Source organism: Apiotrichum porosum, assembly GCF_003942205.1.
Source record: "Apiotrichum porosum strain DSM 27194 chromosome Unknown scaffold_12, whole genome shotgun sequence".
Lineage (NCBI taxonomy): Eukaryota > Fungi > Basidiomycota > Tremellomycetes > Trichosporonales > Trichosporonaceae > Apiotrichum > Apiotrichum porosum.
In genome coordinates, this window is record NW_021167119.1 from 813,290 (window position 1) to 828,754 (window position 15,465).

Consider the following 15,465-nt stretch of genomic DNA (forward strand, 5'->3'; position numbering starts at 1 on the left):
GAAGGCAGTAGTAGGGTTCATGGGGTTTTTTGAGTGGGGGGTTGAGGTAGACAGCAGAAGAGCGAGAGAGAGAGAGAGAAGGAGGGACGAGGACGAGGACGAGGGTCGCAGCATGGTGATGTGTGCATTGTAGTATGGAGAATATCGAAGAGAGAGAGAGAGCGAGACGCCCACGGCGAGCATTGTTCATAGTCTAGTCTCTTTGTGCGGGCGACATTATATGCGTGTGCAGGAGTAAAATGATTTGGATCTATGACAAAGTGTGTGCGCAATTAACAGGGAGCGCAGTGCAGTACGCAGTGTTGTGAAGAACAGCTTCTACCAGCCAGCATCCCTCCCGCGGCCGCGTCCTCGACCAGGACCTCGACCCCCTCGACGACCGCGCTGACCGCCGCGTCCATGCCCATGGCCACCTCGCGCCGGTCCTCCGTCCACGACACCCAGTGGCCTCTCCCTCTTCTCGGCCCCCTGCGTTCCCTCATCGCCATCGTCCCCCTCCCCCTCCCCCTCCCCGGCGCGGGGACGCTTCACCAGCCCGCCCTTGGCAAGCACAAACTTCCAAAACGCATCGACGAGGGTGCGGTCCCGGCCCCATGTCCACTCGAGGGTGACGCGTGCGCCGAGGACCTGAGGGGCATCGGCGTCGGCGCCTTGGGCGCCGTCGGCGGGAGTGACAATGACCAGACGGGCGCGGAAGAGCGGTTCAGTCTCGGGCAGAGGTTCCGTCGCGGTCGCCGTCGCAGGCTTGTCGGCTAGGGCTGGCTCGGCGGCGCCGTTGGCGGGTTGGTCTTGCTCCACCGGAGCCGGCTGAGCCTGAGCCTGAGCTCGTGCGCGGCGCGCAGCGCGCGACCACGAGTTGACCATTGGTGCCAGGTCGAGCTGGAACGTGGTCGTTCCGGTTGCACGCGCCGAGATCTCACCTTCGGCATCGACCTTGGCCTCGTCCCCGTCCCCGTCCTCGTCCTGGCCTTGTGTTGCCTCTGCCGCTTGGACTAGGGGCACAAGGTCCACGTCCTGGAGCACGGCCATGACGGCCTCGCGTAGCTGGTCGGCAGTGCGTGGCGGGGTGGGACGGATGGAGAACGAGTTGGAGAGAGGTAGGAGGTGGGCAAAGCTCGTCCCGGGCTCGACGACGGCGGGGCGGGTGATGCTCTGGGTTGGGAGTTAGCGGAGCGCAACGAGCGGTTACCGGCCGGCTGTGTAGTCCGTCGAACATACGACAGCCAGCTCCAACCCGGGCCATTACTCACGTCAGGCAGCCTGTACGGCGTATACCCCCATACGAGCACCCACCGCGCGGTCCGGCTCTGCTGGAGCTTGATGACGGCGTAGTTGTCCGTCACGCGCTTGACTCTGGCCACCAGCGGCCCCAGGGACGCATACCGGCCTACCAAGGACGTAAACCAGCACACTTGGTCTCGGTGCTGGCGGCTCTCGTCAACCATCTGGCCGATAAAGCTCTCTTCGCCACCACGCGTGATTTCCTCGTTGGCCGAGCACGTCGGCGCGGCGGGGGCTGGGCCCGCCTTGGATTCACGCAGGGCGACGGCCTCGGCGTCGGACGCGAAGAAGGGCGGGTTGCACAGTGTGAATGACAGCCGGGAGGCGGTCGTCGCTGGGATGGACGGGGTGCCGAGCCACGCTAGGAGCGAGTAGCCGTCCGTGCAGCCTGGGAGGAGGGTGATGGCTGCTGCGGCACCGTTGGCCGCGACGACATGCGTGGCGTGTGCGAGCGACGTGGGGTCCAGCTCGGACGCGTAGATATGTGCGTCGGCGCGGAGACGGTGCAGGAGGAGAGCGTAGATGGCGACATGGCCGGTACCAATGTCGAGTGCGCGGAGGGGCGCGGCAGGTGCGTGCTGGGCAACGTCCAGGCATGTGAGGATGTAGTCGAGCCTTTAGTGTCCAGTGTGAGTACAAGAGTATGGTGGGAGCATGCCGCTTTGAATGACGTACCTGTTCGCAATCTGGCGTGAATGGTCAGCTTCTGTGGATCTGTGGGAACAAAGTGTTTAGAGGTACGTACAGTCGGACACAGCCTGTCGTCGCGCAGGTCTACATCGAGGTTGAAATCGGTCTTGAGCAGCGCCGCAGTGAGAGCTCTTAGGGCTGCAGCATCGTGAAAGTCGATTGAAGGGCCGTGGTCTGTGACGGTGACACTGGGGAATGAGAGTCAGGAGACGCGTGCCAGACGGAGCACATGAGTACATGAACACTGCACTCACTAGGGCTTGAGGGTTGGGTTGGACGCTGCGAGTTGGGCGAAATCTGGGCGTGTGCTTGCGTATGGGTTGCGAGGGTGCATATGGCAGCAGCGGGATGCAAGCGAGAGAATGCACTGGTTGAGACAAACGATGCAAGCGAGCGAGGTGTGGGAGAGAGAGAGATGCAAAAGGTTATTTATTACGCACCTGAGAGCGGGGAAGACGATTAAAGGCACGGGCTGCGGCGACGCGGATGGGACAAGAGAGAGAGAGATTGAATTCCGGCGTGACCATTGCCATCTCGCTTTGTCCATCGCACATTCCACCACCATCAGCTGCACCATCATTACCCTCTCAACCAGCAACTACTCGTCTCCCCTCCCCTCCGTACGAATGCGCAGACAGCGTCGCCCTCGCTCTCAAAAGGAGCCCAACCAGCACCTCCGGGCAGCACAGTGAGCACACCGTCTACCGCAATCGCGCGCGCGTCTCCTGTGACGCGTCGCAAGCCGTCCCACTCCTGAACCTTTTAACTCACACCGCAGAACCGGCATACGCATGGCCCACCTCGCTGTACTGGCCCTCTACACCCAACTGCTCACCTACGCTATCCAGTTCCTGCATGTCGATACCTCGGACACAGTCCACAAATGGGCCTCGTACAGTGTCGCCATTGCGGCCATCCGTAAGTTTGCCGCCCGCCGTTTCGTCCATGCGTTGTCGATTTCTGACCTTGCTTCCTAGTCTTCACCGTCAAGCTCTTAGACGAGCGGCCATCGGCGACTCGTAGAAGGAAGCGCGCCGCCGTATGGGCCCGGGTGCAGGCGCTAGTGCGCGACGGCCTCCGCATCGTGAGTAGCTTTGGTCAAACTCCCACGGGGCACCTCCCATCACAGCCTTTCTCACCACCTGACACTTTCTGCGCCAGATCTCAGTCTCGTCTGCTCGCACAGCGCTCGCGTCCTCGCCCACGCTTCTCACTCACTCGACGACCTCAAACTCGTCAGGCAGTCCACGGGCATCGCCCCGTTCGTCTCCGCAAAAGGGAAGCCACGACTTGCCAGAAGCACAGGACACTCCTTCCAAGACCACAACCGTCCCTGCGCCTCTCCCCGACGCAGACCGTACAGAGGAGCTCCTCGGTGTGCTCGCATCGTTCCCTGTCGCGCTCCAGCACCACCTGTTAGGCACACGTGCGCTGCCGCACCCCCCTCTGTGCGATCTCTTGCCCGCCGGCTACCTCACCAGTCTGAAGCGTACCGAGGCCCGTGTGCGGTTCGCCGCTGTCCATGCTGGGCCCTCGGGGTCTGGGTCGCCGCAAAAGCCCACTATCGACGGCGCACGTCTGCATGCGAACGGTCTCAGCAGCAGCAGCAGTAGTCCCAATGGGAATGGTACGAGCAACGGCAACGGCAATGGCAAGGCACCCAACAGCGATGACGAGGGCGGCGACGACGACAAGTCGCTGGTGGCGCCCTTGACGCCCAGCAAAAAATCAAACCTCCACACGCCACACCCGTCCAACATGCCCCTCGCGCTGCTGCGCCTCCTCGAGGCGTACATTATGGGCTTTGTCGAGCTCCCGACTGACCGTGGTGGATGGACGGCACTGCAGGGGAACCGCGCGCTGGACGTGGTCAAGGGCCTGAACGCGTGTCTCAGCGAAGCAGAGGGCGTGTATGCGGGTGAGTGGAGTGGAGCACAGGTGGAGCTTCCGGGTCCGCAGCTAACGTCCTACAGACCCGCAGCCGATGATCACCGTTCGGCTGTGTCTCAACGTCTTCCTCTTTGTCCTTCCCCTATGGCTCGTGTGCCTTCTGCGCGGCTGGCTGGCCATCTTCGCCACAGTCATTGTCGGTGCCCTGGCCAAGTTTGTGCTCGAGGCAGTCTTATCCGAACCCGAGGCCACTTGTGAGTACAGCTGCTGCAGCAGCTCATGCAGCAGCCCACGACGTTCCTCGTGCTGTGGCTGACGATTCCGCCGCAGCCTCCAACCACCCCCTGCACAAAGCCACCGTGGCCATGGTGCATGAGTCGCTGGACACGTGTCCCGCGCTGGCACGATACTACCGCAGGCGCCTCATAGCCCGTCTCGGCGGCGACAGCCACGAGGTCGTCGAGCTTGACCGCCGGATTCGCCGTCGCGACGAGTGGCTGCCGACGTTTACATGAGGAGAAACCCAGTTTGCATCCAGTGGGGGGGGGACTTTGTTTTCGTCCTTTGTTTTCAATGTGTTTAGAGTACAACGGTTCCACTATAGTGTACTAGTATGTGACTGTTTCGCTGTACCCCATTCGGCGCTCGGCAGAGATGTGGGTCGAGGGCCGACAGGGTCGTCGTTGTATGGACTGATGATGGGCCGATGGCGTTGCGGAGATCGGAGATGAGCGCCCGGCGTCTCGTCTATCCGGCCGCCGTGAGCGCCGAGTTGGACAAGTCCGTGCGTCGTGGGGCACTGGATACTGGGGGTTTGTAGACCTGTGGCCTGCGGGCATGTGGACCTCTAGCCTGTCGCCGGTCATTTGTGGTCAACTGCATTGATCCAGCAAGTGTGGATTCTGCCACATGTCCTCGCGTTCGACGCTCTGGCTGCCACGCTGTGGGCCGTCCAGTTCATCTCCCATCTGCCTCATTGCCACTGCTGTCTGTTGCTTCGGCCACGGTGCCATTCTACAGTCCAGCCTGGGTGTCACTGAAATGCCCAGACAAGTGCCAATGGCCCGGTCTCTGCGACAGCCACGTGCAAGGGAATGGCTTCGAGAACCTGCAACAACAAGCCAAAAAAGATGGTCGCTTCTCTCCATCTCTCTCTGGTCCTCCTGTACACTGGCCAGTGTTTCTTCTCTCGCTCTCTCTCTCGCTCTCTCATTCTTCTGTGCGGGCGTCTTCACCGCGGCACCGGGCAAATGTCATCGTAGATTAGGACTCCGGCCAGCTTGGTAATATACGTAATCCTAATCCAGTGTAGTCTTTGTCCCACCAGCATTTATCACCATTTATCACATGTTTCCTTCCCGGATTCGAACCCCGGCCAGCTTGGTAATATACGTAGTTCATCCAAGGCACTTTAACGTGTGTGCCAACGTGCAACCTTACATTATGGTTTGGCGAGATTGCCGGTGCCTTAAGACACCGTCTGCGCGTAACCGGGAGTAATTACGTAATATTTGCGATGGCGGTGGCAGAGAGGCCTGGCCGGTGTTGGCTTTTTCCAGCTGCGGGCAGATGGGCCACATGCATGCTGTCACGGCGCTGCAGGCTGACTCGCGCGCTCAGTGATCAGTTACACACAGGCGGTGCGGTGAGTGGTGATCGAGTGTGAGCAAACCAACCGAAGCACCGACATTTGTATGCGCCCGGTAAGCCGGTAAACCTGTACCCTTTGTTATCCGGTTGTGCGCTGTCTGTGATCCTGTGAGAGCAAGCCTATTCCACGCCACTCACTCTGGTACTCTGATCACTCTGCGCTCACCTGCGCACATGCCTCCGCCGAAGCATGTTGTTTTGTATACCCGGGGTGTCAGCGGGGCCCACGGGGGGGAGTGTATGCATGGGCACAGCCTATGAGCTTGCGTGGATACCACAGGACGCGTCGTTTTTTACCTCCGTACCGCGTCATCATACCGGTTAACCGGGACGACAGAGAGCGCGCGCGTGCGGGAGTGAGGGAGAGAGGGGCAAATGGGTGTGTGAGCTTTTGGTGGCCGGTTTCGTTTTTCTCCCATCCCATCCGTCTTAAAAAGGCCTATTCTCTCTCGCCCTGCGCATCTCTCTCTCGCTATCCACTCCCACGCCCCAGTCACATCCATACACAATGTCCCTCAAGTCCATGACCCGCGACGAGGTCGCACAGGTGAGAAAACATCAACACGCCGCAACTCGGCGGGAGGGGGGCGAAGGCCCCAACTGCGCCCTGGCTCACCCATCCCGTTTTCACCTTTTCCCTCTTGGCTGACGCATCGCACAGCACAACAAGGCCGGCGACCTCTGGGTCATCATTGACAGCATCGTCTACGACCTCTCCAAGTTTGCAAGGCTCCACCCCGGTGGTGCTGGTGTCCTCCTCGACGCCGAGGTCGGTGAGTAACAGAAGGCGGTGGCGAGGGCAAGTGGCTGGCGTCTCTCTGCCGGTTGCGGAACCGGCGCAGCGTCCGGCCAATCCAGTCGCCGTCAATGCCAAGAGGACCATTCACTGACGTCTTTCCCAGCCGGCAAGGACGCTACGACTGTCTTCTTTGGTCTTCACCGCCACGAGGTCCTCCTCAAGCCCCAGTACAAGCGTCTCCAGATCGGCCAGATTGAGGGTTCCAAGCGCAAGATCAAGGTCCCCGAGCCCGGAGACCTCTCGCGCGTCCCCTACGCTGAGCCCACTTGGCTCACCCCGGCCTTCAAGAGCCCTTACTACAACGACTCCCACCGCAGCCTCCAGAAGGGTGAGTACAGTTGTTGTCATACACTGGCCCGCATTGGATAGCGCGCGCTGCTGTGCCTAAATTACCCCGCAACGTGGAGGTGTAAATGCGGTAACCCGGGATACCCGGCTAACAAGACACACAGCTGTGCGCGAGTTCGTCGACTCGACCCTCTACGCCGATGCCCAGGCATGCGAGGAGAATGGCAAGCGCGCGTCGGCCGAGGTTCTCAAGTTCATGGGCGATGCCAAGACCAACATCAACGCTATGCGTCTCGGCCCCGGCAAGCACCTCCACGGCAAGGAGCTCTTTGGCGGCGTCAAGGGCGAGGACTTTGACTACTTCCAGTGAGCTGAGCCCGTGCGTCGTTTTTGCAGTCAGCTGACATTCCTCAGCGAGCTGGTCATGACCCAGGAGCTCGTCCGTGCCGCTGGCCGTGGATACGCCGACGGTCTCAACGGCGGCATGGTTATCGGTCTCCCTCCCGTGATGAACTTTGGCCAGGAGCCCCTCCGCACCAAGGTCCTCAACGAGGTCCTCTCCAGCGAAAAGGTCATTTCGCTCGCCATCTCGGAGGCCTTTGCCGGTTCCGATGTCGCCGGTCTGCGCACTACCGCCGTCAAGTCGGAGGACGGCAAGACCTGGACCATCAACGGTACCAAGAAGTGGATCACTGGCGGCATGCACTCGGACTACTTCACCGTCGGCTGCCGTACCGAGGGCGGTCTGACCGTCTTCCTCGTTCCCCGTGGTGAGGGTGTCGAGACCAAGCAGATCAAGACCTCGTACTCGACCGCCGCTGGTACTGCCTACATTACCTTTGACAACGTTGTCATCCCCGCGGAGAACATGCTCGGCCCCGAGGACGGTGGCCTGCTCGTCATCCTCTCCAACTTCAACCACGAGCGTTGGGTCATGTGCTGCGGTTCCGCCCGCTCGTCGCGTCTCGTGGTCGAGGAGTGCCTCCAGTGGTGTGCCCAGCGCTACGTCTTTGGCAAGCCCCTGCTCGCCCAGCCCGTCATCCGCCAAAAGCTCGCCTTTATGATCGCAAAGGTCGAGGCCATGCAGGCCTGGCTCGAGAACGTCACCTACCAGATGTGCAACATGTCGTACAAGCAGCAGAGCTCCAACCTCGCCGGCCAGATCGCCTTCCTCAAGATGATGTGCACCCGCGTCTCGGCCGAGATTGGCGACGACGCCGTCCAGATCTTTGGTGGCCGCGGCCTCACCAAGACCGGCATGGGCAAGCTCGTCGAGCAGTTCCAGCGCACCCAGAAGTTTGACGCCATCCTCGGCGGCGCCGAGGAGGTCCTCGGTGACCTCGGTGTCCGCCAGCTCATGCGCAAGATGCCCAAGGACCAGCGCCTGTAAAGCATCGGCATCAGTGCGGTGGCGAAAAAAGCGGTGGTGTGACTCGGGGAGAAAGCAGACAGACAGCGACCGCGTTGTAATAGTGCCTGTATTGTACGCTCCATAGAGCAGATATGACAATCCACTTGAAGAAGCACAGAGAGAGCGAGGGCAGGGGCGTGACGGGGGATGAGCTGGAGGCCGTGGCGAGGCGCAGTGTTTGCGTGAGCCACAACGGCATCAAATATAGCGTCAATAGCACTGGTATTTAAATTGTGATTTCCGTCGCTTTTTCCTTCCTTTGCACACTCTTCTTCATTGTGGCAGTTGGCGGAAGGGCCCCCGTCTCCTTCACCCTTCTCGGAGCTTCTCAGCTCCCCCGCCTAGCCACCACCAGAAGCCATGTTCGATCCATTCGACATGGGTATCGCAAGCCTAGGCCCCGAGCCAGACTTGAGCCTCGTGTTTCCGGGCCTGCTCGACCTCGAGCGCACCCCGCACCTGCACACACCATGCCCCAAGAGACACATACCAAGAACAGGCTTGCACAGGCAGCGGCACAGCAAACCCACACCCGCAGCTCCCCAACTTTCGTCCCAAGCTGGTCATGATGTACTTACCTACAATTTGTTTTTTAAAAATAAAAATAAAAATGCAATAAAAATTGTGACTACTGTGACCAGAGCCCGCCATCTGTGACGTAAATATCAAGATCGGGCTCGATTGTTTGAGCCGTCATCGGAACGGGTATCATACTCGTCTTTTGTCTTGCCACAGTAGAGTCCAAACCGCACCGAAAATGCACCGGCTGGCCGCTCTCGCTGTGGCTTTCCTTCCCCGCCGGGGTCGTTCGCCACGACCGTGGGGCCGGCCTCCCCTGGTCTGCTCACAGGTAGCGACGGCTCTTGCCTGTGTGCCGTGACTTGTTGGAGTAGCCGTAGTACTACTGTACCACCGCTTTACCTCTCATCGCGGCGTCCGCCAGGGCCCACGGAGAGACCACACTCATGTACGGCCCGACGGACTGCGCATGCGGCCGCCCCTGGGGCTCGTCCACCTTTTGCCGTCTCCGGGCTACACGACGCGGACCCTAGGCGTGCCCTCAGTGTCTATGGTCTCAGTAACGAGCCCCGAACGGAGAGTGGAGCCGTACGCGCACAGGGGTTTGCCATTGAAAAAAGGGGCACACACAGTCCCCATGGAGCCGAGGTGCGACACGGCAATTGTTGTTGTTGTTGTCAGATAGCGAGGAAGTGGAGGTGCGGTGGCCGCACATCGACGTCATTCTGAACGAGAGAATGGTCGTCGGCCGTCGTCGTTTGCAGTGTTCGGCGCACGGGCGGGGATGCCGACATGTAGACCGTGAGACGGCAAGCAGCAGCACACGTAAGCTGTAAAGGAGGGCATTCCTATTCTGGGATCGAGTCTTCAGACCTGGAGCTGCTTTACGCCTCAGTTGCGAGTCTTGCCAGTCGCTGCTGTCAATTCCTTCCAGCTGTCGCCGGTGTGTGTCGACGTATGCTCCATCCCTGTTGCCCCTCTGCTGTACAGTGTGCACCGGACACTAAATGGTGTGGATTGTGAAGCGGCAGGTGGTAAAGTAAGTCTTATCGGCTCTGAATGTCAACTTTGGATGAAGAGGGACGCTACGAGGGAAGAAACGGCGCGCAGCTGGGCAATTGGTGGTATTTCGCGATTTTCGTTGAGCGAGCCCACCCAGCCAGGCCATGCGCGTCGCAGCACTCCACCGGCCAGAGGTGGTCACAGGACACAACAATGACGCCCAAGACTCTTGGCCCGCAGGCCCCCCCTCGCCATTCCGCGTGCCTCGTCGGCGCGCTCCCACTGCTGGCTCTCGTGAAACGTGAAATAGAGCACAGCCTCGTGCCAACAATCAACCGACCGGGCACGGACTCCTCCTCGGTCCTTGGCTCGCGGACTGTGACAAAAATAATATGACAACCACGTCTGAATGCATTGCTGAGACGCATTGCTGACTAGTTCTGTATCACGTTGGCGGACGCCGGTGCGGCCAAGATGACAAAGAGTGCGCGACACAACAGACGCCAGTCCGTTTGCGATTGCGGTTCAACGGTTGGTGGGTTGTGAGTGTTGTCGGTGTTAGGATGAAGGTACGGATGTTCAGTACAGTACAGTAGCAGCGCAGATAGTGACGTATGTCTGGCGTAGAGACCTCGGACTACGGAGTACACCCTTCGCATCGTTCTCGCCATCGCCGACGCCGAGCTCCCAACCTAGGCGACTACAACACCCACACAGAGTACGCGTCCACCTCGGCCTTCGGGGTATCGTTGTCGACCCAAACTCCAGCATGCAGTCCCCTTTCGATGTGCGACGCCGCACCGCAAGCGGCGGCCGTGACAGTGTGTTGGTGCTTAGCGGCGGCCATGGAGGACATGGTCGGCCATTTCGGGCGCCGGGCTGCGTCCGGCCGCCGCGATGAAGACTTCGGTGCCCGACCGGCGGCAGTCGTTGTTGCGATCTGGTCACATGGCCAACCCCTCTACCAACCCTTGGCGCCAGCATATCTCCAACATGTCTTGGATAGTGCCAGGATATCCAAAGGAGCATACTGAGGGCACGCGTCGCAGACACACAGCGGAGGGTTGCCGAGGGACCCGAGCGACAGGTTGGCTAATTGTGGGAAATGGGTGCGCCACATTCGTCGCGTCGCACCAAAATCGCGACCACAAATTGGCCATTCGGGCCTCCAACCATCATATCCCAACACCCAGCTCCACAATGGGACTGCGAGCATGCTCTGACGACCCGCAGCGGGCCCCGAGGGGCTCCCGGTGGCCTTCATGGCCGCCGGGCATGCTGTTGTGAGCCCGTATCGGCTGCCGCCACACTCCAGGCTGGTTCATGAGATTACGGGAAGGAGTGGATATCAGTGGAAGGCCATCTCGGCGTCTCGACGTCAGAAACGGCCATTGGCTCATCAAGCAAACGTAAGATGGCCGTCTGGGTCGCCGAAGGTGACCGAGGAGGAAGTATGTAGACATGGTCCAGACGCCTGACGTATTAAAGGCACAAGATTGAAATTGGCCATGCTCTTGGCACTCCCACTCTGGCATGTCATGCAGTGGTGGTACATGGTACGTATCGCTGGGCTGGGAGCAGCACGAGATGGTGACGAGTTTTGGTCACTCATGTCGACCTTCCATCCAACCGTGATGTTGACTGTTGGTAGAGGTCAATCACGTGACAGTGACGAGGGGCACACTTGTCTGGAGAGGCTGTGGACGAGGGAACGAAGCTCGGTGTTCGGGACGGCGCTCGGGACGTAGTCTAAAAATCGAGCGAGTTGGCGATCTCGCGACCAGCTCAGACGGGCGCGCCGCGTTTCAGACGGGCAATTGTCGCCACCACGGTTCTCGAAGCCCGAATAGTCGCAGAACGGTTCCCGTCTTCGTCGTTGAGACCATCCGTGGCCTCCCTCCAACTACTCCCCAGCGGTCCATGTACGGAGCAGCCTGTAGCGATGTCGCTCTACGTGCTCCGCGCACCAGAATATGATCGCGTGGACGCCCGGTCGGTAGAGCCACTGGAAGACGTGGAGGACTGGCGTGTCGCCAGAGGTGAGGGTGAGGTCTGTCAGTCCTCAGCGTATAACTGCTCTCAGCACACGACTGCCCCTCCGCGTTGGTGTTCTTGCGTTGCCCGCGGTGAGCCTTCAGTGTCAGCGATGTGACGCTTCCTGTCCAGGCTGCACTGGCCAGCCAACTGGCGCCCGACGCCATTGGGCCGTCACTGGGGGCGAAAGGAGTTATGTCGGAACCTTGTATACAGTATGCAGAGGTCGTACAACGTAAAGAACAGCCGTGATGCCAGTGTTATGCCAGGAAGACGAGCACGGAAGGTAGGGGTCCTGCCTGGGGGGTTCCGAGACAGAACGCGTCGCGCAGACCAAGGCCTATTCCTTCTCCTTGCGCAGCTCCTTGATGACAGCCTGAATGTCAGTTTCACAGCGACCAGTGGAAGACTTACAGCAAGGGTATCGGGGTTGGCGCCGGCCTCGATCATGCCAACGCAGATGGAGAGGGTTTGTTTATCAAGACCTGGCGCGTCAGTGTTTTGCTGGGGGCCAATGCGGAGCCGATGCGTACCGGTCTGGAGGAGCTGCGAGAGGTCATGCAGCGCTGGTTGTGAGCTACTATATTGATCATTGTGCAACTCACTGTCTAGTGTTTCGCGTGCGTTTTGCAGACGGTCGTCGGGCATGGTGGATGGCGAGGAAGGACAATTGGCCGCCCAGAAGGTCCGTGGAGATGACGCGTTTAACCCCATCATCCACATCCATCCACCAGCCAAATTCGCCGTGTGTCACCATCTCATTCCGTCACCATCCATCACACCACTTTCACCGTCCTGGACCATCGGCACCGCCCTCCATGCCCCATGGTCCCTCCCCATGACACGGCCGCGCTCCTCCCCTACATCGTCGCCGCCCTCGTCCTCGCCTTCACCGTCATCATGGGCGGTCTTTTCGCCGCCGGGCTGACACCCTCCATCCCAGGCCTCCCCGGCCTGCCATCGCTGCCCCGCGCAGGCGCCAGTCCCGTCAGCAATGGCGGAGCACGAGGCGGTTCGCACCCTCCCCCAATAGATCCTGGAGACAAGTATCCAGGCATGGTCAACCTCAGCGGCACGCTCTGTTACATGAACAGCGTGTTGCAGGCATTTGCTTCGTTGCCAACCCAGCTTGCTCACCTCGAACGCATCGTCTCGCTGGCCATCAACGCCGATGTCCCAACCCCAGTGACCGACGCGCTCCTTGACCTCTTGACCGAACTCAACACCGGACATGCGCGTACACCCCCCGCGCTCCGCCCACACGCGCTCATTGCGGCCCTCTCGGCGTTACCCCAAGTCCGTCGTCTCCTCGCCACCCGCGAACAGCAAGACGCGCACGAGCTCTTCGTCGTCCTCGCCGAGGCAGTCAGCGATGAGGCAACAAAGGTCGTCAAGGAGATTGCCCGCACGCGTGGTCTCGGCCAGGCTCTCGACTTTTCCCCACCCACGCGCGAACCGTCGCCTTCCCCGCCAGCTTCCATCTCGTCATCTTCCTGGACGTCGTCGCGTGCACCCTCTGTTGCCCCGACTGTGCGCGCACCATTCCGCCGCCCAGAGTCCGGCCTGGCCCAACCGTGGGAAGGGTTACTCGCACGCCGCCGTGTGTGCCGTCGTTGCGGGTACAGCGACGTTATCCGCACGGACACGCTCGGAGGAATGGAGCTGCCGATCCCAAAAAGTGTGAGTTGGAGCGTTCATGAACACACGCACCTCAATGCTGACAACAACATAAAGGGTGACGCGACACTTGATGAGTGCATCTCCGAGTACCTTGCACCCGAGGCTCTCGAAGGCGTGACATGCGACATGTGCACGCTCCGAGCCACCGCCGAAAAGTATGCTGCCAAAGCCGCGACGCAACCCGTTTCCGAGGCCGAGTCTGCTGCGGGCAAGAAGAAGCGCGCGACCGTGATTCGCACTGCGAAACGACTGGCCGCCATGGTGGACGCTGGCGTCCCTGCCCTCGACACGCCCAACGTCAAGTGGGAGACGGTCCGAACAGACACTATCCGCGAAACGGCCGTGACCCGCGCACCGCGTACACTGCGGTTCCTCTTTGTGCGCTCCGAGTACACACCATACGGACAGCTGCTGAAGAAGACTGCGCGCATCGCCTACCCGCTCATGTTCGACATGGGCCCTCACATGGCCCGCGGCGTGTGGGAGCCCCGACCCGAGAGCCTCAACGTCGCCGGCATGATCAAGGCTGGCGCAGGTGCGGGCCCGGCCCCGCGCGCGCTGTATCGCCTTCAGTCAGTCATCCTGCACTATGGCTACACGCATAGCTCGGGCCATTACGTCGCCATCAGGCGCAAACCCAACGCTCCCCTCGGTGTGCCAGGGAAGGGATGGCTGAGGATCTCAGATGCGGACGTGGACGAAGTAGGAGCAGACGAGCTGGCGGCTACACGAGGGCAGGTGTTTATGCTCTTTTATGAGCGCGTCGACTTGCCCAAGAACGTCGAGGCAATGATCAATGCGCCCACCGAGAACAACCACGTCGACTCGACAGTGGGAGGAGCCAGGTACCTTGGGGAGGTGGACTCGATGCCGGGCACGCCGGCCGAGCCAGCTTCCACTGCACCCTCTGCCGCACTTGACCTGCCCACTGAGAATGGGATAGACAGTTTATCGTAATAATATGTCATCTGGCCGTCACTCGGGCCCTCTAGACTACCTTCCTTGCTGCCCACTGCACTACAATATTAAACTTATCCGAGAAGCAAGGACCGCACGGCACTCCATTCAGGAGCGACGCCGCGGGTCTCAAACTGGAGCCAGTCGGCCGCTCCAGAGGGGAGGATGCCCATTGTCCAGCACTTGTAGAGACCCAGGGCAAATGTGGCCAGGTTGCACAGCACGAACACGAGCATGGGCGGGAAGAGGAGGGCATACGTCAGATCGCCGCCGGCACGAGGAGTGCGGAAGGGCTCGAATGCTGGGCGTCAGTTGCTTGTCAAGGGCAGTAGATGAGGGGTGCAAAGTCGAGGTGGGGCACAGCACTTCTACTACATAGGTAAAGCGTGGGAGGCAATACCTGCTGTTCACCTGCCGGCAGGGGAGAGGCCTGCCTGTCGAGGCCGGCAGGTGCTCGTCGCCCCGTGTTTCCCGACACAAGCCAAGTCTCAAGTTTCAACTCACTGCGCAGAATACCCAGGAGCGCGCCAATGGGCCCAGTGACGAGCATGAAGATTGTGCCGAGCGAGAAGATCTGGACACCCGACCCGGAAAAGTAGAGCATGATCGCCTGCATGGGCAGTTGCTTGGCGGGGCTGCGGGGTCAGCTTCGTGTTCCAGGTAGCCACGCTGGCCAGATAATTGAACACAGGAGACATGAGTGTCCCTTGGTCTCGATGAACGAGCTGAAAGTGCATTCAGCAGCTCAGCCAGCGCAAGACACACACAACGTGCGGCCCGAGCAACCAAGCAACTCACGCAAACGACACCTCCCATGCGCGCTTCAACTTCAGTTCAGTGGCATTAGCGACCGACTTGGTCGCCTCTGGTCGAGACTGGAAAGGTACGTCAGTGGGAGTCCTCTAGACGCGCCAATATCTTCTCTCGCGGTATTTGCGGGAACGCACCTTGCCGTCGCGGCCGAACTGGCCGAACCCTGGTGGGTTGGGGAGAGATCTGACGGTGAGTAAGAAGGCGGGAGGTGGAATAACAGAGAACTCGAGTGGACGTACTTTGGGACGGCAGCAGTGTTGTAGTCGAGGTAAACCATTATGGGTATGGAGAGAATGGACGATGATGTCAAGTGGAGTTGTGGTTGTGGTTGTCGTGGCCTGTGGCTCGAACGCGCCAGCTCCGTCATGAGTCACGTGACCGTCTACTCTCTAATGGGCATTTTCTAACTCCCCTAATAAGACCAAGTTTGGGAACGTAATCTTAGTGTTCA

At 60.2% G+C, this 15,465-nt stretch overlaps 6 protein-coding genes across 6 annotated transcripts; 3 read left to right on the forward strand and 3 right to left on the reverse strand.

Annotated features, from left to right (window-relative positions):
• Positions 1 to 193: 193 nt before the first annotated feature.
• On the reverse strand, positions 194 to 2,305 carry EHS24_002361 (uncharacterized protein; the record flags this gene model as incomplete). The annotated part of the gene is made up of 6 exons (XM_028618101.1): positions 194 to 200; positions 557 to 1,152; positions 1,251 to 1,896; positions 1,957 to 1,967; positions 2,027 to 2,159; positions 2,226 to 2,305. The coding sequence occupies 6 exons, from the start codon at positions 2,303 to 2,305 to the stop codon at positions 194 to 196; spliced, it is 1,473 nt and encodes a 490-aa protein (XP_028473779.1).
• A 457-nt stretch (positions 2,306 to 2,762) lies between these two features.
• Positions 2,763 to 4,376, forward strand: EHS24_002362 (uncharacterized protein; the record flags this gene model as incomplete). The annotated part of the gene is made up of 5 exons (XM_028618102.1): positions 2,763 to 2,889; positions 2,949 to 3,055; positions 3,277 to 3,889; positions 3,945 to 4,115; positions 4,192 to 4,376. The coding sequence occupies 5 exons, from the start codon at positions 2,763 to 2,765 to the stop codon at positions 4,374 to 4,376; spliced, it is 1,203 nt and encodes a 400-aa protein (XP_028473780.1).
• A 1,643-nt stretch (positions 4,377 to 6,019) lies between these two features.
• EHS24_002363 (uncharacterized protein) lies at positions 6,020 to 7,988 on the forward strand (the record flags this gene model as incomplete). The annotated part of the gene is made up of 5 exons (XM_028618103.1): positions 6,020 to 6,058; positions 6,173 to 6,284; positions 6,414 to 6,638; positions 6,763 to 6,964; positions 7,013 to 7,988. The coding sequence occupies 5 exons, from the start codon at positions 6,020 to 6,022 to the stop codon at positions 7,986 to 7,988; spliced, it is 1,554 nt and encodes a 517-aa protein (XP_028473781.1).
• Positions 7,989 to 11,904: 3,916 nt separating this feature from the next.
• On the reverse strand, positions 11,905 to 12,212 carry EHS24_002364 (uncharacterized protein; the record flags this gene model as incomplete). Its single annotated transcript, XM_028618104.1, has 4 exons — positions 11,905 to 11,940; positions 11,979 to 12,049; positions 12,098 to 12,130; positions 12,170 to 12,212. The coding sequence occupies 4 exons, from the start codon at positions 12,210 to 12,212 to the stop codon at positions 11,905 to 11,907; spliced, it is 183 nt and encodes a 60-aa protein (XP_028473782.1).
• Positions 12,213 to 12,389: 177 nt separating this feature from the next.
• On the forward strand, positions 12,390 to 14,201 carry EHS24_002365 (uncharacterized protein; the record flags this gene model as incomplete). The annotated part of the gene is made up of 2 exons (XM_028618105.1): positions 12,390 to 13,244; positions 13,299 to 14,201. 2 exons carry the CDS (start codon positions 12,390 to 12,392, stop codon positions 14,199 to 14,201), a joined length of 1,758 nt encoding a protein of 585 aa, XP_028473783.1.
• A 319-nt stretch (positions 14,202 to 14,520) lies between these two features.
• On the reverse strand, positions 14,521 to 15,291 carry EHS24_002366 (uncharacterized protein; the record flags this gene model as incomplete). Its single annotated transcript, XM_028618106.1, has 4 exons — positions 14,521 to 14,836; positions 15,000 to 15,076; positions 15,149 to 15,197; positions 15,254 to 15,291. The coding sequence occupies 4 exons, from the start codon at positions 15,289 to 15,291 to the stop codon at positions 14,521 to 14,523; spliced, it is 480 nt and encodes a 159-aa protein (XP_028473784.1).
• Positions 15,292 to 15,465: the final 174 nt, after the last annotated feature.